The sequence below is a fragment of the Callorhinus ursinus genome, unplaced genomic scaffold, assembly GCF_003265705.2.
Source record: "Callorhinus ursinus isolate GAN/ISIS: 27379988/994484 unplaced genomic scaffold, GSC_fseal_2.0 scaffold23, whole genome shotgun sequence".
In the NCBI taxonomy this organism is placed as follows: Eukaryota; Metazoa; Chordata; class Mammalia; order Carnivora; family Otariidae; genus Callorhinus; species Callorhinus ursinus.
This window is the reverse complement of record NW_027397085.1, coordinates 4,698,535-4,724,745: the sequence shown is the minus strand read 5'-3', so window position 1 is coordinate 4,724,745 and position 26,211 is coordinate 4,698,535. Positions and strand designations below refer to the sequence as shown.

The 26,211-nt window shown below is 38.4% G+C and overlaps 1 protein-coding gene across 8 annotated transcripts in view; it reads right to left on the bottom strand.

Annotated features, from left to right (window-relative positions):
• Positions 1-757: 757 nt before the first annotated feature.
• The window catches only part of ANKRD31 (ankyrin repeat domain 31), a 146,598-nt gene continuing 121,144 nt past the window's right edge, over positions 758-26,211 (bottom strand). For 7 of the 8 annotated variants that reach the window (XM_073905319.1, XM_073905320.1, XM_073905324.1 and 4 more), the window contains 3 exons: positions 19,140-19,280; positions 9,218-9,320; positions 758-1,123 (listed from right to left, as the gene is read on the bottom strand). In XM_073905319.1, the coding sequence (XP_073761420.1) occupies positions 978-1,123; positions 9,218-9,320; positions 19,140-19,280 (390 nt within the window). In that variant the 3' untranslated portion in view covers positions 758-977. The remainder of the gene's footprint in view (positions 1,124-9,217; positions 9,321-19,139; positions 19,281-26,211) is intronic. The other variant, XM_073905325.1, reaches the window with a different exon arrangement.

The following is a 26,211-nucleotide window of genomic DNA, read 5'->3' as shown; positions in this document are numbered from 1 at the left end:
AGCACATGTAGTTAAAAAATCTCCCTTTTCAGCTCTCTAGCCCCATGATTTTTCTACCCACAGGAAACTGTTAACCAGTTTCCTATATATTCCAAAGATATTTAAGATTCTGTACATTTAAAATAAGAAAACATAAAAAAATTTTATCTCCCGAAGTCTAGCACTTGTGAGAGTAATTTTTACCACAGCTCGACTTCTACCCAAATAAGAAAGGATGGACTCAAGCCACAAAGTCAAAAAGCTTCTCTGGGAGCTTGGGATGGTGACAAGTAAAGAATAAGATGGCAGTCAAAGGAGGAAGACAGACCCTTGAGAAAACTTACCAAGTTTCTTTTATAAAAACCTCTTTCTTAAAAAAAAGAAAATCTTCAGGATGATAATGTAGCAAAAGTCAAAGGTTAAGTATCCTATTTAAAATAAGTCCCCAAATCAACATTTGATTCATTTTTGTTGTCCTATGACTTATCACAGTTACAGTTTTATCTATGTGCTAACTTTTATGAAATTTAAAATAAGCCTCTTTGACAATTTTATATTTTGGTTACAAGATAAATTCTAAAGTATATGGGTGAAGGTACTGGGACATTAAATTCTTGTTTTAAGTAGATTCACTTTATCTGGGTCTCCTATGGACCAATTATCACTCTTTTTATCCTTACTTCCCTTAAGGAACAACTGTAATGTATACAAAGGTTGAGGTACTGATTGAAAGATTAGTTTTACATTTATGTTAGTAAAATCAAAGTCAGAGAATCAATATGTTTTAATTCAAAAATGCCTTTATTTCAATGGCAAAAAGGTATTAATCTTACTACAATAATTTGAGTTATATTTTTTCTTATACCATAAACACACATTTTAAGTAGCAACTCATGAAGTGTGTGTTATAACAGGCCCTCCAGCCCATATGAGATAAAATATGAATGTGGGTTAATAACATGAACAAATGTCTAATAAATTATTACAAAAATAAGGTTTTAGAATGTTAGCTCTTCACATTCCACATAGAACTTCCAATGCTGATCCATTATATGGCATGGGAGAAATTCTTGATCGCTGATTAATAGTACTTCATTTATTTGTAGATAATGTGGGATGCTTTGCATTGACTCTCTGGAAGTTCCTGTTTGAAGATGTGCCAACAAATTAAAAACCATCTTTACAAAATAATATTTAAATTTACTTATTACAAATCTTAGACCCTAGTCAACTCTATGAGCACAAAATAAGATTTTGGACCAGTCATAATTCACTCCATTTTCTTTTTCTTTTTTTTAAAGATTTTATTGACTTATTTATCAGAGAGAGAACACACAAGCAGGGGGAGCGGCAGGCAGAGGGAGAAGCAGGCTCCCCGAGCCCTTTGCGGGGCTCGATCCCAGGACTCTGGGATCATGAACTGAGCAGAAGACACTTAACTGACTGAGCCACCCAGGCGTCCCGTCTCGCTCTATTTCTATACCCAAGATAAAGCTGTGAATCAGCATTGGCTTATCCTGGGAGAAAGAAGCCTGTTTGCAGTCTAAAACACCACAGGAAGAAAAGGATGACTGAAGCTTCTGGAGGTAGTTGTACAAACTCCTCTGTGCCTCAATTTCCAGTAAGCTGAGAATAAAACAGTTATGAAGATTAGATGGGAAGTTGGTGTGAAATGATTGGCTACCGGTTAACATATAGCAAACATTCAATAAATATAAGCTGCTACTATTATCATTATTTCTTACTGAAAATAGGATTAGGTTGGAAGATGGATACTCAATTTTCTAGGCCACACAAACTTGTATGATCTCAAGCAAGTTACATGGCTTCTTGCACCCAGTACAACTAGGAAAATAGCCATGTAAGTGAATGTTTGGCTCTTCTTGCTGCTCCTCATCCCCAACAAGCACTGCACAGCTAAAGAACTATTCTGCTCATGCAAGAAGTAGGGAGAAATACATCTTTCTCAAGTAATATCACCAAATGTTAGATATTCTGCATAAGGCTCCTTGAAGTGAACTGCGAGATTGATCACTAGGCAAAAGAACAGGCTCATGCAACTATTCATGTTATCTAGTTGCCTAAATTAGCACTTCAAAATGACAAGCTAATTAGTTAGGTTAAAAATAATTTTAACTTTCACTTTTCTTTTTCCTCTATTTTTTTTAAATTTCCCTTAATAGATCAAAAGCAAAAATAATCAGATTCATTATTTTAACTGATACTTCACTTCTGAAACATCACTAACCTATGAACTCTTTTCATTCAACCCATTTTACCTCTCTGGCTCTGTTCCATCATCTGTAAAACAGGTCCAAGACCAAGATGATATATAAATTTGACTTCTAACACTAAAATTATTGAACTCAGACTTCCAGAACTCATTCTCACAAACTAAGCACTCTACATTTCATTAGGATTAGAAAATGAAACTTTGCTTACTCTAGTTATAAATGGAAATGAACCTATTTATGCACACGTTCTCATTCCGAACAAGAAGTATAATTCCAATCAAAGGGAAAATGATTGGGAATTATTTTAATAGATTGTAAAAATACATCTGCTGTAGTTACACTGGGGAAAAAATTCAATTATGGCTATTTAAATACAAAGTTCAAAGCTGTTTTAAAATAAAAGGATTCTAAAGGATAAATATGGTGGTAGAGTATTAGGTGATTTGGTATTTAAAACTAAATTAATAGTTTGAGACAGATTTACATTGACAAGATCAAAAGCCATCTGTGAAAACTGTACTGGAATGAAGAAACAGACTTGGACATTCTAATTTTAAAACTATGTAAGCCCTCTTTCTTTGTGGGAAAATAAATTTAATAGGTGGTTTCTTAAGCTGAATTGGGTCTGAGACGCTTAATTTTATATGTAAAGTATTTGTATTTCTTCTGCCTTTGTGGTACAACATGAATGCCTGAGTTTTACCAATAAGAAGCTCCTCACTGCCTAATGTATGGACAGTGGTCTGGCAGGGGGCCTGGCACATGGCAGGTGCTCAACAGAAAATTCGTTTTCTTCTCTTTCCTCCCCTATCAGCAGATGTAGCCTCCATTTTGTGAATTAGGTCAAAGTTAATCATGATACCATGATGAAAAAAATTATGATTAATGAAAAAATCAAGAATCGTAAACAGGAGCTGAAATAAACACCTTCTGTTCTGTTATCAGGCACCCATCTCCCTGAGGTGTTTAAGTTCGAAGAAGTTCTTAACCACATAAAACAGAAGCACCTGTGAGTGTTTGTGCTCTATTACACATACTTCTACAGAGCAATGGTGCACAGTAACAGCACCGACGTGAAGAAAACTCTCTAAAGTCATGTATTTACAACATATTATCAGTAGGTCAAGGACAACTTTTATTAAAAACAAAAGAGTCTATTTTTTTTCTGAAAAAGCATGTTCTATTTTCAAATGAAGAAATAATGTTAGGTCCCCTTGAAAGAAAATGCCATAATTAATATCCATTAAATGATGGCTTGGGAAAAGAAAGATTTCAGGAGATAATTTTTTTTTTCTTAGATGAATACATTTGGCATAATGTGCTTTGACTGTCCTACTACTATGGTGACAGGTGACATAGATTATATATAAAATTGGCTTTTCAGGTAAATAATGAAATGTTATCTACCTTAACAGATTCTTTCTAAAGAACTGTGGAAAAGTTTCATATATCTGTACACAGTGATCACAAATTATGTAGAAGTTTGGGAAAGTTCATTTTTTTCCCCTTCCAGTTTATTCTGAAATATCTTGCAAGATTCCCTCAATAACAGAAGAGATACTACAGCCAGGTAGGCAGAGCGAAGAGAGGCTTGGGAGGAAGTTGTGAAATTTCAAGGGAAAATGCACCATAGATTCACTCCATTTTACAGCTTCTAAGGACTTTAGGGATAGATACTTCAGGATTTCATCAACAGAATTTCATTTTTTAAAGGCTGGTGTTTGTATGTTTACAATCTTTAATTAGAAATAACATATGCTTTCAAATGTATTAATATACCATATTCTAATACTTGAGTCCACCAATACATTAGTCTGAGTTACCAGTTTAACTAGTTTTTGTGCAGGACTAGGAATAAAGTTCTTCCATCATCTCTGACTCATTGAAGAAAGTCTTAAAATGGCAAGATTAAAAACTTTTATAACTGGGGCGCCTAGTGGCTCAGTTGTTAAGTGTCTGCCTTCAGCTCAGGTCACGATCCCAGGGTCCTGCGATCAAACCCCACATCGGGCTCCCTGCTCAGTGGGAAGCCTGCTTCTCCCTCTCCTACTCCCCCTGCTTGTGTTCCCTCTCTTGCTGTCTCTCTCGCTGTCAAAAAATAAATAAAATCTTTAAAACAAAACTTTTATAACTTATCTTCATGCCTCAGGATTTTCTTGATACCAGGATTCCAAAATGATATGTAGAAATAAACTGGATATTGAGTTTGCTATTTGTCCCATGAAGTGTTGATACCATGTGATTAAAGAAGTTTAGGAAATGTTGGTTACCAAAGCTAAACAGATTTGATTTCTCATAAAGAGGGGGAGGAGGAAGTGGGGGAGGTAGAGGGATATAGCTGTTTTTAAAATATATGTTTGAGAAAATGTGAAGGGCCATCACCCTTGTATCTCACACTTAGAAGAAGAAAGTTCAAATAAAGGAGATAATATTAACTAACCAAAATCCCATTGACTATTGTTGCATTCTTCACAACAAACTCCATTCATTATAGCCTGTGAGATCTAGGCATGTCTACTTATTAGGACAGTCAATCACAGGTAAATCCAGTTTTAAATTAGCAGTCCTTGGGACCATATTCGTGCTTCCATCCATTCATTATTTATTCGATGAACATTATTTAATGTTCAGACTGCCAGCTACTGTGCCAGTCTTTGGGGAATAACAGGGAGCAAGAGTTCAGAAAAGTCACTCTAAACTCAAAGATCTTTTCTGTCAGGGGGTGAAGATTAGGTAACCAGCAATTATGTATAATATAAACTGATATGCATAAGATTTGCCTATCCATTTGGACAACAGTATGTAAGAATCTATATAGTTATTAGAGAGGACAAACTGATGGTTACCAGAGGGGAGACGGGTAGGGGATGGGTTAAACAGGTGATGGGAATTAAGGAGTGCACTTGTCATGATGAACACAGAGTGATGTATAGAAGTGATGAAGCACTAAATTCTACACCTGAAACTAATATTACACTGTATGTTAACTAACTGGAATTAAAATAAAAAGTTTTTAAAAAAGTAAATGAAATTGAAGAATTGCTCTCTTTTTACCATGTCCAAATTTCATTTTGTTCCAATACCCATTTGGTTCCTGTACTGGGTCATCTAAACAAGGCATATCTGAAAATGAAACGGAGTGCTACTAATAATTTGGCTGAATTGAGGATTGCTGTGGTCCAGCTGGGAAGCATGGTCACTCTAGTTTTGGGAAATGTAATGTAAATAGCTCTTCCTAGTTCCCCTATTCCGAAAAAACACTATTTTGCAGGGTGATCATTAAAAAGTGTTAGAGAGGGGCGCCTGGGTGGCTCAGTCGGTTAAGCGACCTTCAGCTCGGGTCATGATCTCAGGGTCCTGGGATCGAACCCCACATCGGGCTCCCTGCTCTGCAGGAAGCCTGCTTCTCCCTCTCCCTCTGCCTGTCACACTGCCTGCCTGCCTCACTCTCTTGAGCTGACAAAATCTTAAAAAAAAAAAGTGTAAGAGAACAGATTATGTTCATGATCTGAAGTGGGCTGATGAAATCCATACGGACTTGTTTTTCCTTTAAACTTTGTGCACTCTACAGTGTCAATTCCATGATTTCCATGACCACATTTTGATATGCGAAAGAGGGAAAAATACTCTCTCTTGAACAGTTTGCTTGTTATAGAGTTTACAATTTTCTAACTTACCAGGTCTTCGGATTTCTGTCAGGTACTATAAAACCACATATAAAAGAATCATAAATCAAATAGGTTCAAGTAAAACTCCAACAGCAGCCTACAGAATTCCAGGAGGTAGGGAGTCCCTGAGTGGCTCAGTAGGTTAAGTGTCCGACTCTTGGTTTCGGCTCAAGTCATGATCTCAGGGTTCTGGGATGGAGCTCTGTGCTCAGCCGGGAGTCTGCCTGAGATTCTCTCCCTCTCCCCCTCTCCTTGCTCATGCTCTCTCTCTAATAAAATAAATAAATAAAATCTTAAAAAAAAAAAGAAAAAAGTAATGCCAACAGGGACCTGCAGATTCCTAGGCCCAGATTAAGGCAGCAAGAAGCTGGCTGGCCTATGGGCCCTTCATAGTTCTTATATTAGCATTAACAATTTCTGACATCTCTAAAGGAAAGAAAATTCAGTATTTCTGGAATGAAATTAGTAACAAGAAACTTGTTTATATTGCAGGCAACAGAAGCAGCAGTTCAGAACCCATTTTTTATTTCATGCTCACTTAGCAAGGGCACTATGAGCCCTCTTGAGGGAGGAGAAGCATGGCTAGGGTTGGAAATGCCTGCTCAGAACTAAAAAATCTGAGGAGCAGATAACCTTTGTTATACAAGGAAGATCCTGTATTTCTGCTCTGACTCTTGAAGTTAGAAACTAGGAGGATGAAGGTTTTGCTTGGCTTTCCTTTGTGTGTGTGTGTGGGTGTGTGTGGGTGGGTGGGTGGGTGAGAGAGAGAGAAAGAGAGAGAGAGAGAGACAGAGAGAGAGAGGAGGGAGGGAGGCAGGCAATGTGTGCAAGCATGAGAGTCAGTGTGCTTTGGGATCAAGGTGAAGGGCTGAATATAAGAGTTTTCAAATTATTATCTGCTTAAGAAATCAGATACTACTTCCTAGTCATTCAAAGTCTATAGTCAGGCTGCATAAGAATCATTTTTAAAAATTCAGGCTCCTGCACCCCACTCCAAGTTTTGATTAGGTAGATCTGCAGTGAGGGTTAGGAACCAAAGACCATGAATTACTACAAGAACACCTTTCAATTTAATCCTTTAACTTCTTCATAATTTCTGTTTTCCCAAAGTGATGAAAAGCACTTTTGAGGCTATCTTCAGAAAACTGGGGAAAATGCATCCTATTCCAAAGCCAGTTTTTGAGACAAAGAAGGACCCTAAGAGTTTACAGTGGATCAGGTACACAGTTAGGAGAGGGGCTTTCCTGAGAGCCTCGACCATCTGCCCACTTGCCTTGTGTTCTCAGATCCCAGAAATGCTGAAATCGTCCTTTAGAGGAAGCATTCACTTGAAACAACAAAAGATTAGAGAAATCTTAAAAATGTTGGATTTTCTTTACCTTTTGAAGAAGGCCAGCTGGAACCTTCCAAAATTATTCCTATTTAGTGTACAGCCACAAACAGTACTGATGGGCTGATGAAAAAATTACCATTTGCTGAGAAGGCAGTGAAATGCCAGCTTCTCACCCTTTGGTCAAGGCGACTTCCTTGAAAGTGCTTTAAAGTAGATTGATGGAATCCAGATCCAGCCATTTTGTCTCCATTGCAATATGGTGGCTCATCCACAAATAACCCCTCCCCCCATCCTCCCAAACAAGCAAAACCGATGGCTATACTGAATTCCCTGTTTCTTTGATTGAACTGATCCTTCTTTAAAATGCTTACTGAATTTGTTGGCCAATTGAATTAAAAGAGTTAAAAGAGAAAAAAAAAAAAGAAGAGGGAAGTAGTGAATTATTAAGGTTTGTTGTAGGAAGAAATGGCCCTGGGGAGCCCCTGGTTAGAGGCTTAGTGATAGTAATCCCTGTTTGGTTCTTGACTCTGGTTACCACAGAATTATCATCTTCTGTATTGTAGCTCCTTTCTGCCTATACTGTCCCCAGCTCGTCTGAGGCAGGGGCACTAGGGGAAAAAAAGGGGGTGCCACAGCAGAGAAGGGTTAACACAACCTCAGGTATGTTTGTTTTACAGAAACGTGTGCTGCCTCTACCCAGATCGTTTCAAAATCTGCTAATTGGTGAAGACTACATTCTCTTCAGTTTTCTCAGGTTAAAGTTTATTCCATCAGATAAAGCACATTAGTTTACACTAACAAGCAAAGATTTATTTTAGTACTTGCTTTTAGAAAACTAACCAAATCATGCCTGCAGGAAGGGAAAAATACCATTTTTCCTTTTTGTATGACACTTAAAAAAATCTACTCAAGGTAAGTATAGCATAGGTTCAGAGAAAGGAACTGTGAGGGAAGGTGTCATTTAAAAAATTCTCCTAGAATCAACTGTGGTTAAAAAGGCAGTGTTGTAAACAAACAAACAGAAAATGACAAGTGTTGGTTGGGATGTGGGGAAACTGGAGCCCTTGTACATTGCTGGTACAATGTAAAATGATTCAGTTGCTGTGGAAAACGATTTGGATGTTCCTCAAAAAGTTCAACATATAATTTCTGTATGATATAGCAACTCCACTCCTAGGCATCTATCCAAAAGAACTAAAAATAGGTACAAATATATGTATACACATGCTTGCAGCAGCACTATACCCAATAGCCAAAAAGTGGAAACTGAATATCCACCCAGGCAGGATCCTTGAAAGCATTATGTTAAGTGAAAGATGCCAGACACAAGAAGTTATATGATTCCATTTATATGATACATTCAGGATAGGCAAATCCATAAAGACAAAAAGTAGACTGGGGGAATTAAAGAAGGCAGGGACTGCTGAATGGGTGTGGAGTTTCTTTCTGGGTAATGGAAGTTGTTTTAGAACTACACAAAGGTGGTGGTTGCACAACATTGTGAATGTACTAAATATCATGCTAAGCGAAACAAGTCAATGAGAGAAAGACAAATACCATATGATTTCACTCATATGTGGAACATTAGAAACAAAATGGATGAACATTCGGGAAGGGGAGAAAGAGAGAGAAACAAATCATGAGAGACTCTTAACTATAGAGAACAAACTGACGGTTGATGGAGGGAGGTGGGTGGGGGATGGGGCTAGATGGGTTGTGGGTATTAAGGAGGGCACGAGTTATGATGAGCACTGGGTGTTGTATGTAAGTGATGAACCAATGAACTCTATTCCTGAACCGAATATTGAACTGTATGTCAACTAACTAGAATTTAAATAAAAACAGAAAAAAACGCTACTGAATTGTTCACTTTAAACCAGTTATTTTAATGTTATGTGAATGAAAAAAATACCAAAAAAAAAAAAAAAAAAAGAAGAAGTGCTATCTCAGTAGCTTTGGGTGTTTTCCTCATGACTAAGAAATGGGTGTTGGTCTGAACATACCTGGAAGACAAGGTTGATGTTGCTGAGGCACCACGGATGGCTCTGTGGGTATGACTACTTCCTCAGAAACATACTTTAAAAGCTCCTTCCCCAGATATGTCACCTGCACATAATCAAGCACAGAATTTTAAAATTCTACATTTCAAAAGAAGCAAACACATCTGTCTCTTGAAAGTTTTAACTTCAGCCAAATCTGGCCTGCCACCTTTTTTTTTATAAGTAAAGTTTTATTAGAACACAAAGATATCCATTCATTTACTTCATATCAATGGATGCTTTTGTGCTATAACATGATTGAATATTCACGACAAAGACCATATGCCCACAAGGCCTGAAATGTTTGTTATTTGACCCTTTAGGGAAAATATTTGTTGACCCCTGTTGTTTATCATTAATTCTCTCATCCATTCACTTATTAAACAACTGTTAAACCAGCATCCACTACTTTATAACATTAAAAAATTAATGTTGTACTAATAAAATTAAGCCATAAGAGTAATAGTACTTTTCAAGAAACCAGACATTTAACTGATTAATAATATTTCAGGTCTATGCATTCAAATTTTTTTGGCTTTTTCTGGTTTGTGAACTTAGCTATTGTTTATCAGCCCTAAAGGTCAGCTCTTAGAAATGCCTACACACAAACAGGCTGGCCTGAGGCTGACTGGCAAACACTTGCCAGAGGGTCTTTGGGTTCGTCACTCCTAGTTCTAGGACAGCCTGATAATATACCCCAGAAGCTAGGTTCACTGTGGCTAAACTATCCAGTCTCCACTCGAACATCCCTTCCTCCAGGATGCTTTCTTAACTTCTAAGCTCAAGCAATAATCAGTCCCTTCCTCTAGGCCCCCATAACATCTGTGCTCATATTTGTCAAGGCACTTACCACATTAAAATGAAAGTATGTGTTAATATGTCTGTTTCCATTAACATAAGTTCCTTGAAGACAAGGTCTGTGTCATATTCATTTTTATACTCTTAGCACTTCACATAGTGCCTGACAATGCTGGGGAAAAAAACTTCTGATGTCCCAGCTCTTAAGCAAGAATCTTAAATTGTCTGAGCCTCAGTTTGTACATTTGTAAAACAAGTACCTCCAGCTTATTAGGTTGTTGTGAGGATTAGAATAAATAATATATGAAAAACATTTGGCATACTGTCTAGCACATCAATAACTTCCTGTTATTTAACAGAATGGGGCAGACATAAGGGATCTGGAAGGTTTAGGCCCCCTCTGGGCTCAATCCCATGACTAAACAAACTTGGTAATGGAAATGGAATAGCTGTCTACCCAGTGTGCTAACCCATTGCCACTTGCCATAGGAGAGATGAGGCCTCTGAATGCCATTGGTCAGTTCTCCAAACAACTAATAATTAGAAACAATAGGTTTTGTTCATGTTGTGCCCTGACAATAACCAAAACACCTTATATACCCATCAATGTGCAGGCTCAGTATGTTCTCACCAACATTTCAGAGTTAAAGTATATTTTTATCTGTTAATACTAGGTAATATAAAGTGGTAAAATTGTACCTTAGTAGCTTTAGAGGTTATGAGTCTGCATAGGTCTTAAACACACCACTGGGGTAATGCAGACATCGAAAGAACACAGCTTTAAGAAAATCCACTGAGTTAAAGACCTAGTTTTCACAAGATGGGAATGATTTATTCAACGAGGATAATAATGTATACACCTTAAAATGAACAGGCACTAGGTCACTCCTGGAAACTGTCCATTTCATAATAGTGTCTGTGCTCTAGTTGGCTAAAACGTAGGAGTAAATAGTCATCGGGGTGCCTGGGTGGCTCAGTCGTTAAGCGTCTGCCTTTGGCTCAGGTCATGATCCCAGAGTCCTGGGATCAAGCCCTGCATCGGGCTCCCAGCTTGGCAGGGAAGCCTGCTTCTCCCTCTCCCACTCCCCCTGCTTGTGTTCCCTCTCTAGCTGTGTCTCTTTCTGTCAAATAAATAAATAAATAAAAAGAGTAAACAGTCATCACATTTGCATATAACTCAAACTTTGAATCCTCAACTAAATCTTGAATCCAAATCTAGCTCATATGCCTGCTCTGACAGAGGCATGTAGGAAGAGCTGTAGGCGAGGTTCTTAGGGTCTTAGACTGAACAGCTGCCAGCAATTTTGACAACTTCACCACTCAAAACACATTTTGGGATGGGTGATGGGATGCCACCTTCCCCCAGATGGAACAGTAATAAAGCTGGAGTTAAGGTAAGGTACGTTCTGTGAGGATATCTGTTGGTTGTCTTCTTACTTTTCTAAAGTATTTTTTTTTTAGATTTATTATTTGAGAGAGAGAGAGAGAGAATGAGAGAGAGAGCACATGAGAGGGGGGAGGATCAGAGGGAGAAGCAGACTCCCTGCCAAGCAGGGAGCCTGATGTGGGACTCGATCCCGGGACTCCAGGATCATGACCTGAGCTGAAGGCAGTCGCTTAACCAACTGAGCCACCCAGGTGCCCTCTTACTTTTCTAAATGGTAGAACTGCAGGAAGTGCTTCATCCTAAGGCGACTCATGCCTTCCCTGAAGCTCTTAGGCAGAAGGTCCATTATCCTCAGAAATCAGTTTATGCTGACTCCCTAATACCATACTTAGGGAAGAAATGGCATACGTGCATACGTGTGTGTGTGTGTGTGTGTGTGTGTGTGTGTGTGTGTGTGTGTGTGTTTGGGGTGGATGGATGACTCAGTTAGCCACTGTTCTGGAAATGTAGTTAATCAGCCAAGTGAAATTAATTAACTTCATTTTGGTAAGGTCTCTGCAGAAATAAAGTTTAATATCAATTGTCATTAATTGCAGTAACAAATGTTTCTCTATACCTTATGTTCTAATATGCATCAAGAAAAAATATAAAATAGAACCCATTTATTTATTTTTAAGCATTTATTTATTTATTTATTTGTCAGAATGAGAGAGAGGGAGAGAGAGAGAGAGAGCATAAGCAGGGGGATCAGCAGGCAAAGGGAGAAGCAGGCTCCCTGCTGAGCAAGGAGCCCGATGTGGGACTCGATCCCAGGACCCTGGGATCATGACCTGAGCCAAAGGCAGATGCCCAACCGACTGAGCCACCCAGGCATCCCTATAACCCACCTTTAAATATTAAAGAGGTGTCTAAGAATGTATTTCCCTGCTGGGGCTCCATTTTATTTGAAACTGTCAGTCCATTTTTCCTATGTCATGTCTTCAGGAAACCATTTGTTGGTACTGACTAATGGGAATCTGTTCATGGATGATCAAATGACTGTTTTAATTCCATTTCAAGTTTTATGAAGCAAGTCTTAACAAATCTGCACTATCCCAAGAGGAAGAAAGAGGAAAGGATAATTGTTTTTGATCTCAGGGGGTCGGGGGAGGGTGGAGGAAGGCAAAGAAGCAAAAGAAAACTGTCGGTTTTCTTTTAGAATCACTGTAACACAAAAACACATTTTGGCTAAGAAGTAAAATAATTCTCAAGTATCTGAGAAGGTAGTATCAAAGCATAATAACTGCCACAAAAGAGCTGATCCTGGGAAAATCATTATGGAAGTGAAGTTCATCTTCATACCACCTACCTCCTCTCAATCCCCATCCTAGAGCCTCCCCCTCTCTACTTCTCCCAGGCACTCTATATAGATCCAGGCAAGAGAAGGGCAGTATGCCTTTCATACTATTTCTGTTTTCAGGATTCACACCTCTTGTATATTTGTATTTTAAAAGGGCCCACATCTCAATATGATACACTACATTAATGATAAAAAGGAAAAGAACCATATGATCCTCTCAATAGACGCAGAAAAAGCATTTGACAAAGTATAGCATCCTTTCTTGATTAAAACTTTTCACAATGTAGGGATAGAGACAGAGATCATAAAAGCCATATATGAAAAGCCCACAGTGAATATCATTGAGAATTTTTCCCCTAAAGGTCAGGAATACAACAGGGATGTGATCATCCATCAAACCCAAATGGGGATGTCTATTATCACCAATGCTGTTCAACATAGTACTATAAGTCCTAGCCTCAGCAATCAGACAACAAAAAGAAATAAAAAGCATCCAAATTAGCAAGGAAGTCAAACTCTCACTCTTTGCAGATGACATGATACTTTATGTGGAAAACCCAAAGACTCCACCCCAAAATTTCTAGAACTCATATAGGAATTCAGCAACGTGGCAGGATATAAAATCAATGCACAGAAATCAGCTGCATTTCTATACACCGATAATGATACAGAAGAAAGAGAAATTAAGGAATTGACCCCATTTACAATTGCCCCCAAAGCCATAAGATACCAAGGAATAAACCTAACCAAAGAGGAAATGGGTCTGTATTCTCAAAACTATAGAACACTCATGAAAGAAATTGAGGAAGACACAAAGAAATGGATAAATATTCCATGCTCACGGATTGGAAAAACAAATACTGTTAAAATGTCTATGCTACCTAGACAATGCAATCCTTATCAAAATACCATCAACTTTTTTCACAGAGCTGGAACAAACAATCCTAAAATTTTTATGGAACCAGAAAAGACCCCTAACAGCCAAAGGAGTGTTGAAAAAGAAAACCAAAGCTGGTGGCATCACAATTTCGGACTTCAAGCTGTATTACAAAGCTGTCATCAAGACAGTGTGGTACTGGCACAAAAACACACACAGATCCATGGAACAGAATAGAGAGCCCAGAAATGGACCCTCAACTCTATGGTCAACTAATCTTCGACAAAGCAGGAAAGAATATCCAATGGAAAAAAGTCTCTTTAACAAATGGTGTTGGGAAAATTGGACAGTCACATGCAGAAGAATGAAACTGGACCAATTCCTTACACCACACATAAAAATAGACTCAAATGGATGAAAGACCTAAATGTGAGACAGGAATCCATCAAAATCCTAGAAAAGAACACAGGCAGCAACCTCTGTGACCTCAGCCACAGCAACTTCTCACTAGACACGTCTCCAAAGGCAAGTTTCGGGAACAAAGGCAAAAATGAACTATTGGGACTTTATCAAGATAAAAAGCTTTTTCATAGCAAAGGAAACAGTCGACAAAACCAAAGGACAACCTACAGAATGGGAGAAGATATTTGCTAATGTCTTATCAGATAAAGGGCTCGTATCCAAATCTATAAAGAACTTATCAAACTCAATACCCAAAGAACAAATAATCCAATCGAACAATGGGCAGAAGACATGAACAGACATTTCTCCAAAGAACACCTACAAATGGCCAACAGACACATGAGAAAATGCTCAACATCACCTGGCATCAGGAAAATACAAATCAAAACCACGATGAGACACCACCTCACACCCGTCAGAATGGCTAAAATTAACAAGTCAGGAAACGACAGATGTTGGCAAGGATGCGGAGAAAGGAGAACCCTCCTACACTGTTGGTGGGAATGCAAACTGCTGCAGCCACTCTGGCAAACAGTATGGAGGTTCCTCAAAAAGTTAAAAATAGAACTACCCTATAACTCTGCAATTGCACTATTAGGGATTTACCCCAAAGATACAAATGTAGTGATCCAAAGGGGCACCTGCACCCCAGGATTTGTAACAGCAATGTCTACAATAGTCAAACAATGGAAAGAACCCAGATGTCCAACGACAGATGAATGGGTAAAAAAGATGTGATACATATATACACAATGGAATACTACTCAGCCACCAAAAAAATGAAATCTTGCCATTTGCAAAACGGGGATGGAACTAGAAGGAAGGTATTACGCTAAGCAAAATAAGTCAATCAGAGAAACAATTATATAATCTCACTCATATGCAGAATTTAAGAAACAAGACAGATTAACATGGAGAAGAGAGGAAAAAATGAAGCAAGACAAAATCAGAGAGGGAGACAAACCATTAGAGACTCCTAATCACAGGAAACAAACTGATGGTTGCTGGAGGGGAGGAGGGTGGGGGGATGGGGTGACTGGGTGATGGACATGAAGGAGGGCATGTGATGTAATGAGCACTGGGTATTACATAAGACTGATGAATCCTTTTTTTTTTTTTTTAAAGATTTTATTTACTTATTTGACAGAGAGAGACACAGCCAGAGAGGGAACACAAGCAGGGGGAGTGGGAGAGGGAGAAGCAGGCTTCCTGCAGAGCAGGGAGCCCGATGCGGGGCTCGATCCCAGGACCCTGGGATCATGACCTGAGCCAAAGGCAGACGCTTAACGACTGAGCCACCCAGGCGCCCCAAGACTGATGAATCCTTGACCTCTACCTCTGAAACTAATAATACATTATATGTTAGTTAATTGAATTTAAATTAAAAAAATTCAAAAACAAAAAACAAAGGGCCCACATCTCCAACCATCTCTTGAGTAGAAGCAGGGCTCACAGGAAGTTTAAGTTAAGATACCCTGGGAATGATTAACTGACTCAATGAGGCTGGCTGGCTGTCCAGATCAACAATTTTCATCATTTTTAAGATTTATTTATTTATTTTAGAGAGAGATTATGTGAATGGGAGGAGGGGCAGAGGGAGAGGGAGACATGCAGACTCCCCACTGAGCAGGGAACATGACACGGGGCTTGATCCCGGGATCCTGAGATCATGACCTGAGCCCAAATCAACAGTCGGATGTTTAACGGACTGAGCCAACCAGGCACCTCAATAATTTCCATCGCTTTCTATACTCCTACCACAACCTTCAGTATCTTGATATTCCTAATCATGGTGGTAGGGGGATTTGTTTTAGAAAGTGTATAGGGTGAGGGGTAACCATAGAGAAAAGTTAATACTAAATCCAAAGTGGTGAATTTATAAGGGTGGAAATTCAGAGAGTGAGTCATCTGAGGGGAAAGTATGTTTGCACAAGAGAGCTGTCAATGTTCCTTCAGTCACTGCCCAAAATGGCAGTCTGTTTGTCATTTGCAAAATCCAGTCCTGAGCATTCACAAAAATAAACTGTCACTGCCATTCTTAGGATTTTCATACCACAACTGTATTCAAGAAAGGCATTTTTTTTTCCTGTGGAAGTGGACAGTTTTTGCTGCACAAGAATGAGACTTGGCATAAATTCATAAAGACAGCTAGGTAATACTGTGTGTGCTCTTTTGAGTTCAGGGCAATCTGTTTCCGATGAAAGGAATGTGGTTTCCCTCGTGTCTTTGTTGTAAATGTTGAAAATAACTTACAAGGAACCATAAGACCAGGTTCTAGTCCTGGTTCTGGCACTTATTGGCCTTGAGGCTAATCAAATCACCTAATCTCCTATAACTCTGGTTTTACAACCATAGATAGAGAAAAATATTCGACTTTCTTACTTCATGGGGTTGTGAAAGAACATATGTAAGAGGTTTTATAAGTCACACATGGCTATGCAAGTCCTACAACTGCCACATTGGAAAGGTCTTTAGAGACAATTAGTACTACTACTTATTTTATACATAAGAAAAATGAGGTTCAGAAAGGTTAAGTGACTTGATCTAGATCAGTGATTCTTACTCCAGGCTGCCTATTACAATTACCTGGAAAGCTTTTTAAAATATTGCCACCTGGTCTTCAATTAAGACTATTAGAGCAGAAGGTATGGGGCTGTGGTCCACCAGGCATTAGTAGTTTTTAAAAGCTCCCTAAGTGATTCTAACGTGTAGGCAGAATTGAAGACCACTCCCAGATCTTGTAACTTATCAAGAGTGGAATCAGGACCTAGCTTGGCCTCCTGGTTCCCATCCAGAGATCACTCTGCCACATCAGGATGATGCCTAATAGCCAGGAGACTGCAGGAGTGAGAGGAATCAGTGATGCCCAGTGGAAGTCAGCATCAGGATTCCCTGTATAGTAGTCCAGCTGCTTGGGTAGGAAGTATGAGTCATCTGTGTCTAGCGGCTCTGTCATTCTGTCTGAGGCAGGAAAAGACCTAGTTTTCTGGCATTTCTTCCCTGACGACCAAACATTCCTAGCCCCCTAGCCACACCAGCAGTCTCAGAATTAGTCAGTAGAGATATTCACATTTACTAATGTAGCAAAAAACTCCTGTCATTGAGAAGTGACTATGAATTCCAAGAGTTCCCTCAAGACAAGAAGAGGTAGAGGTTTCTGTGGTAAGTTTTAAAAGAGGACTTTAAATATTGTAAAAAATCTCATGAGGGTAGTGTTTCTCAGCCTAAGGACTTTATTAGAAGTACATGAGTGCCCTATGGTAATTTTTAAAACTGTTTTTAGGAAAATAAAAAAAAACTAAGCCTACTTAGATAATCTGTATGAATATCTTACATCCAAGAATTCTCCTAATCGTAGTGCCTACATTTGTCTTTGGCTTCACTATCACATAGGTGTTAAACCATATGACTAACTGACATGGCTGATGAGAAAAGACCAGAGGCAATGTGATATATAAATGAGGCTTAAGTACAGAGTGAGGCCAAATGATGTCACAGCCAGCTATTCAAAAGCAGAAAATGCAGTAGTTCCAATAAAGAAAAAGAGTGGGAGAAGTGAGTCATCACTGGGCACACAGTAGCTCAAAAAAACTCAACTACAGAAACCAGTACTATATTCATGCTGTGAGCATAGACTATTATAACAAAATGATATAATCTATCACAAGTTTAAAAAATAAAAATTAAAAAAAGTTTCTTAAAGATTTTATTTATTTACTTGACAGAGAGAGACACAGCGAGAGAGGGAACACAAGTAGGGGGAGTGGGAGAGGGGGAAGCAGGCTGCCTGCCGAGCAGGGAGCCTGATGTGGGGCTCGATCCCAGGACCCTGGGATCACGACCTGAGCCAAAGGCAGACGCTTAATGACTGAGCCACCCAGGTGTCCCAAATTTAAGAAACTTTTTAATAAAAAGGGATTTCCAAGGGTAAAATATTAATTACTAGCATACAAATATGATTTATGAATTATGGAAAGGACTGGACAGGCGAAAAGCAGATGGTCTGGTGACTCCAGGGGTGGAAAATAAATAAGAAAAAACTTTTGAGAAAAAAAAAAACCCAAAGACTATAACGTAGAGGAAATCTAAGATGTGCTGATCTAAGTGAAGGAACTAAAACACAGTTTTGGAAGCACCTGCCACAAAGGTTTAGGATACCAGAAGACAGTTTAGGGATGAGGAAGGAGAGGAGGAGCTAGGAGTAATGGTGGGCAGAGCTAAGTGGGACAAAAAAGGAGAGAAGAAACTGCCTTTTACTACTCAGGCACTGAGGCTTACTGTAATGGCTAGTGGAGGCTGAAGGAATCTGCACTCTTATTTAACAGTAATGGTGGATGTCTGATGATTCACTTTCCTGAGTGAATCACTGCAAGACTGTTCCCTTAAGTGTGGCCATGGACATCTGGAGGTGGCTGATCACTGGACCTCAAGGGTGTCAGTCATTAATAATCTTTAATTTGGTAGTTAAACTGGGCTTATAATTCAGAAGACAGAATTGTGTGGAAGACTACTAAGTCTAGGAAGTCGGAATGAAAAGAAATATTTCTTTTTGGGGGACTGGCAACTGATGATAAAACTGTTAAAACAAAAGTGCACCATAACTTTTGTGGGTCTTAGGCTGCTTGCTCATTCCTTTGTCTTTAGGGGAAGATTTTCCTTCATTGCATCAGAATACTAACATATAACTAAATGGTCAACACACCAGAGGTCTCAAATTTTCTACGTGGAGTCACAAAGATCTGAAATCACCTGGGAGGATAATAGGGGAACCTTGAGGGCATCTGAATTTCTGAGACTAGATGAGGAACAAAGGAGAGGCTGTCAGCTGTCCAACTCTGTCCCTGGGGATTTCTGGCAAATAAGAGTTGGGGGGGGGGAGCACATAGCATATTGTAGAAGGAACATCTGAGGACAAAAACTAGCTTGGAGAACTTCAGATTTCTTAAAAAATAGTTTTATCATAAAAAAATAGGTACCTTTCCATTTGAATATGGAGTTACAGATAAACTTAAGAATGACCCACCTTACTCCAAGCATAATTCCAAGTCACGTAACTGTCGCCTCCTAGAAGATCCTTGAGCCAGGTGACTGGATTTTGATAAATCTGACCATTTTCTACCTTAATTTTACCACTCAGTAAAACACTGGCTTTGTGAGTAGTCTCCTGAAGTGAAAAATAAAACAAAAATTAAGAAGGAAAAATACCTGAAATATGTGAACTTCTGCTTTCAGCCATGATGAAGTAATAGGAACGAGACTTACCCTAACAAACAAAAAAGACAAAATATATGGAGCAATGGTTTGCAAGGTACCAAACATCAGGCGACATAGTACAGTGATCCCTGAGAAGTGAGAAATTAATGAGGTGAACTTTCCAAGTGTCCCCGCTCACTGCCTTGAGAGTTTCCAGGTCATGGTGCAGGGAGAGGGAATCTAGGCAAAGCCTGTGGACTCCCTGAGTTGAGGAGACAGAGCAGAGTCCACGGAGGCAAAGTGCCTAGAGTTTGCAGGACAGAATACTGAGAAGAGAGACATACAAAGAAAGAAAACTCCGCAGATCTTCAGGGGGGTCCTCTTTAAGTATTCAGCTGAGTAGTGACTGGCCATGTTTGAGAGCAAATTACCCAGGGCTGGGAAAAGAACCACCTGAGAAGATTAGAAGTAATGACACCTGGCATTCTCAAAGGTCAGAAATAGTGCCTGTTCCCAACAGCAAGACTAGAAAACCTCAGTACTGGTGGGGCATTGGTTGGGTACACAGAAGAGCCTTACCTCAGTAGTGGGACATAATTAGCCCTATATTGAACACATGCTCCAATCCTGCCTACCAAATCTTTTTTTTTTTTTTTTTAAAGATTTTATTTGACAGAGAGAGACACACAGCGAGAGGGAACACAAGCAGGGGGAGTTCGAGAGGGAGAAGCAGGACTCCCGTGGAGCAGGGAGCCCCACACGGGGCTCGATCCCAGGACCCTGGGATCATGACCTGAGCTGAAGGCAGACGCTTAACAACTGAGCCACCCAGGCACTCCCTGCCTACCAAATCTTAAGAGCAAGACCCACAAGGATCAAATTGTTTCCAAGGAACTTAACTGTATCCTAAAATAAATCTACAAAATATTTATAAGAATAAAAAAATATCCAGCATCCAACAAGGCAGATTTCACAATGTGTGGGATTCAATAAGAAGTTAACAGACCTGGAAAGAAGTAGGAAAATACAACCCATACAGAAGAGATAAAGCAATCAACTGAAAAAGACTAAGAACTGGTAAGAATGTTAGAATTAGCAGATAAAGACATTAAGTAATTATTACAATCACATTCCACATGTTCAAAAGTTATGTGGAGACATGGAAAATATTTTTAAAAAGACCACAATCAAACTTCTAGAGATGAAAATTACAATGTATGAGATGAAGAACACATTGGATAGTTACAGATTAGACATTTCAATCAAAAAGATCAGTAAATTCAAAGACAAAGCAATAAGTACTGTATAAAAATGGAACACAGAGAAAAGAGAATTCTTTTTAAAGATTTTATTTATTTGACAGAAAAAGACACAGCGAGAGGGAACACAAGCAGGGGGAGTGGGAGAGGGAGAAGCAGGCTTCCCATGGAGCAGGGAGCCCAATGCAGGGCTCGATTCCAGTCCCCTGGGACCATGACCTCGAGCCAAAGGCAGACGTTTAACGACTGAGCCACCCAGGTGCCCCAAAAAGAGAATATTTAAAAATGAACAGATCATCAGTGAATTGTGGAATGATTTCAAGCAATCCAATATCTGTGTAATAAGAGGTTCTAAAAGGAGGGAAGGGAAGAGAAAACATTTGAAGAAATAATGGCTGAAATTCTTCCACATCTGAGATTCACATGTGGAACCCAGAGATTCAAGAAATTCAATAACCTCTAAGCACACGAAACATGAAAAAAATTACGCTAATGCTCCTCATAATCAAAATTGCCTAAAACCAGATAAAATCTTAAAAGAAAAAAAAAAAGTCTTAAAAGCAGCCAGGAGGAGAGAAAAAAAAGACCCATTACTTACAGAGGAACTAGGTTAAGAACAACAGTGTATTTAAACAAGAAAGAAAACAACCAAGCAAGAAAACAGTGGAGCAACATCTTTAAAGTACTCAAAGGAAAAAACCCTTTCAACATAGAAGTCTATGTCTAGCAAAAATATCTTTCAAAAATGAAGGTGAAATAAACTTTTTCAGACATGGGAAAGTCAAAAGGATTCATTATCAGCAGAAGACCTTCAATACAAGAAATGTTAAAGACAGTCCTCCAGGCAGAAGAAAAATGATAGTAAATGGCAATCAGGATCTACATAAAGGAAACAAAAGCAGAAATAGTAACTGCATGAGAGAAATATTTTTCTTATTATTTAAATCTGCTTAAAAGATAATTGACTGCTTAAACAAAAATAATAATGTAGTGGGAATTTATAACATTAGGTAAAGGTAAAATATATGGTAACACAAAGGTCAGGAGTAGAGAAATGGAAGCATACTAGTTTGAGGTTCTTACAGTATACATGAAGTGGTATAGTATTACTTACAGGTAGACTGGGAGAAGTTAAAGATATATCCTATAAACTCTAAAGCCACAACTGAAGTAAAGAGTTGTAGCTAATAAACCAACAAAGGAGATAAAGCATATAAAAATGAAAAAGGGAACAAAGAAGAGATGAGAGAAACAGATGTCATGTGACAGATTTAAACCTAACTATATCAAAAGTCCTGCTGAATGTAAATATTCTTTTTTTTTAAGATTTTATTTATTTGAGAGAGACACTGAGAGCGCAGGAGTGGGGGGAAGGACAGAGGGAGCAGGACAAGCAGACTCCCTGCTGAGCAGGGAGACTGATGTGGGGCTCAATCCCAGGACTCTGAGATCATGATCTGAGCCAAAGTCAGATGCTTAACTGAATGAGCCACCCAGGCGCCCCTGAATGTAAATTTTCTAGAATCCAATTCCGGTACGACAATGTGAGGATCCAGTCCCAGGTGAAAAGTATTTTAAAAAAATAGTTTAAATCTGGAAATGGTCGTAAACTCATGCAGCAAATAAAGAGCCATCTATTCAGCAAAATTTATGAACATTAGGTGGAAAAAAAAGGTGAGTCTGTGGTATGTAAACCAAGATTGCTTTCTTCCTCCCCCTTCCCAACTCAGTGAGGTGCAGATTCCACTCCAGATTCCACTTGCAGTGAAGAACACAGTGCTCCCTCTTCCTATAGCCTCCAGTCAGAGGGCTACCTTCTTGTTAGGGGAAGGATATCAGCTTTTCTCATCTTGCCCTCAGCTATCTCTTGCTAAGTTGTAAATGAGTGCAGCCAAGAGGTGGGGGAACCCTTCTGCCTAGCCTGTACTGGTGAGGCAGAGGCTCCACCTTTGGCATGGTGGCACTGAGACTAGTAGGACTCTGATCACCCCTACCTGGCTTGTAAGGTAGTGGTTCATGTCAGGAGAGACAAGCTGTAAAGGCATGAGGCTAACGTGCTTGCCTTGGCTAAATGCTCAGCTCCTAAAGCCGGGTGTCATTCAGAGAAATGTTGCTATGTCCCCACCCCAGCTCCAGAGCTATGGCACAGAGATTTTGTCTTGGAAAAGAAGCAAGCCTTAAAACAGATGGTTCCTAATCTCCTCCAAAGGAAATGTCTTCATTTACAACAGAACATGGAGAAGTTCAAGCTCAAGGGCACTTTAAAGGCAGTACAGGTTGTGGTAAAAAGCAATTGGAAGTAAATTGGTAGATTCACTGGGGATAGAGGCTGAATTGTAGGCTGGCTAGTTTTAAGGAGAGAATTGGGAAAAGAAATAGTAGGGAAGAGCATTCCTAGAGTCAGAATAAAACTCAAACACTGACTTGATAAACTATCACTTCAAAGGATAGTTTGACTGGATTAGTTTGTAGAGCAATTTATGCTCCAGGTCATCACTGAAAACAACATAATAATTAACCAACAATTACTAGAGCTTAATGGCAAGGTATGGACAGGGAAAGAGACAAAGAGAGACCTGCCAAGGTCTCAGTCCATGTGGTACAATATCAAAAGTTTAACACTACAGTAGGGAAAAATAACCTCCACTAAAACAATCTAGCCAGTAACTAAATAAGCAGGTACATAACAACAACAAGCCTAAGAGAAGGTGGGGGCCAGTACACAGAGTTGCTACATCTTTCAAAACATATAAAATGTCCAGTTCCAACAAAAAATTGACACGTGGAAAAACAGGAAAGTATGACACATACATCAAAACAAATAAAGCAACAGAAAACATCTGTGAGAATGACTAAATGTTGGATTTAACAAAGACTTTTTTTTTTTAAGATTTTATTTATTTGACAGAGAGAGACACAGCTAGAGAGGGAACACAAGCAGGGGGAGTGGGAGAGGGAGAAGCAGGCTTCCCGCCAAGCAGGAAGCCTGATGCAGGGCTCGATCCCAGGACTCTGGGATCATGACCTGAGCCAAAGGCAGATGCTTAATGACTGAGCCACCCAGGCGCCCCTTAACAAAGACTTCTAAACAGTCATTATAAAAATGTTAAAAGAATGAAAAGAAACCATAAATAAAGAAGTAAAGGAAGGTATGATGACAGTGTCATATCAAATAGAGAATATCAATAAAGAGACAAAATTTATAAAAAAGAACCAAATAGAAGTTATGGACTTGAAAAGTACAATAACTAAAATGAAAAATTTACTAGAGGGGCTCAACGGATTCATGATGTCAGAAGAAAGAATTAATAAACCTGAAGGATCAATAGAGATTATGAAGGCTGAAGAACAGAAAGAAAAAAGGATGTAGAAAAATGAAAAGGCCTCACAGAAATGTGGGACATCATTAAATACACTAACATATGCATAATGGGAGTACTAGAAGGACAAGAGAGAGAAAAAGGAACAGAAAACATACTTGAAAAAATAATGGCTGAAAACTTCCCAAATTTACTGAAAAACATTAACCTGTATTTTCAGAAGGAGGCTCAGTGACTTCCAAGTAGGTTACATGAAAAAATTCATAAACAGATACATGCTGAAAGTCAAAGACAATGAGAAAATATTGAAAGAAGCAAGAGAAAAATGGCATCACTTACAAGGTAACCCTAAGATTACTAGCTGGCTTCTTATCAGAAACAATGGAGGCCAGAAGCAGTGGAATAACATATTCAAAGGGTATAAAGAAAAAAGTGTCAACCAAGAATCCTATATCCAGCAAAGCTACCTTTCAAAAATAAAGTTAAATAAAAACATTCCCAGGTAAACAAAAATGGAGAGACTCTGTTGCTAGCATACCTGATAAGAAATACCAGAGGAAGTTTTTCACGTTGAAAGCAAGTGACCCCAAATGGTAAAATGAATCCACAGAGAAAGCAAACAGCATCAGTAAAGGTAATTACAAATTATAAAAGACAGTACGGACAAATATTCTTTCTTCTCTTAACTGATTTAAAAAATAATTATATAAAACAATAGGTATATAACGTACATATTTGGAAATAGCAAAAAGGAGATGGGTGGGAGCAAAGTTTTCTTTTGCTAAGGGACTGATACTAGATGGTAACTCAAATCCACGGGAACAAATCAAAGGGTAAATAAGAAGGTTAATATAACAAAATCTATAAACATACACTTGCTTACTTCTGTTTCTTTACAAATCACAAAATAAATAAATAAAGTCATAATCATAACAATGAATTGTTTCATTTATAACATTTATATATATAATACATATAATAATAATATTACAGAAAGAGGGACAGAGCTATGTAGGAATTACAGTTCTTTGTCTCACTAGAATTAGGTTAGTATAAATCTGAAGCTGATTCTAAGTGAAGATGTCCTAGGGTAAGCATTATGGAAATACCTCAAAAAATATGGTGAAAAAAAGTCACTGAAGAAACTAAAATGCTACAATGGAAAATATTCACTTAATGCAAAAGAAAGTAATAAAGAAGTACAGAGGAACAAAAAAGACACAAGACATATTGAAAACAAAAGTAAAACAGCAGACATAAATCCAATAATATTAATAACATTAATTGAATGAGAGTGGATTAAAAAAAAACCTACTCAAAAGGCAAAGGTTGTCAAAGTTAAAAAAAACAAGATCCAATTTAGCAATTTGTGCATACACAAAACAGACTAAATTGAAAGAGACAAGTAAATTGAATATGAAAGGATGGAGAAAGATATATCATGCAAATAGCAATCTCAAAAAAACTGAAGCAGCTATACTAATATCACACAAAATAGACTTTAGAACAAAAAATGTTACTAGAGATAATGAGGGACATTTTGTAATGAGGAGAGGGTTAATGCATCAGGACGATATAATTATAAACACACATGCACATAATGAAAGAGCACTGACACACATGAAGCAAAAATGAAGGGTGAAATGGACAATTCAATAGTAACAGAACTCCACTTTCTGTTTTCTATTAACAACACAACACCACTTTCATTAATGTCTAGAACAAACGGCAGAAGATTAATGAGAAAAGAGAAAACCTGAGCAGCACTATAAACCAACTAGACCCAACAGGCATCTATAAAAAACTTCTCCTAACAACAGAATAATATTCTTCTCATGTGCTCATGGAACTTTTTTTTAGGATAGGCCATCTGCTAGTTAAGCCATAAAACAAATCTCAGAAAATTTAAAAGGATTGAAATAATACTAAGTATGTTCTCTAAATGCAACAGAATGAAATTAGAAATTAATAAAAAAAAAATGGAACACTCACAGTTATGTGGAAATCAAACAACATACTCCTAAATAACTAATGGGTTAAAGAGGTAATCAAAAGGCAAATTAGAAAACACTTTGAAATGAATGAAAACGAAGATACAACATACCAAAAATTATGGGATGCAGCAAAAGCAGTGGGTTAAAGGGAAATTTATAGCTGTAAATGCCTATATTGAAAAAGAAGAAAAATCTCAAATCATTAACCTAAACTTACACTGATGACACTGGAAAAAGAACAGCAAACTAAACCCAAAGCACGCAGAAAGAAGGAAATAAATATTAGAGTGGAAATAAGAGGCAATAGAAAAACAATAGATAAAATCAGT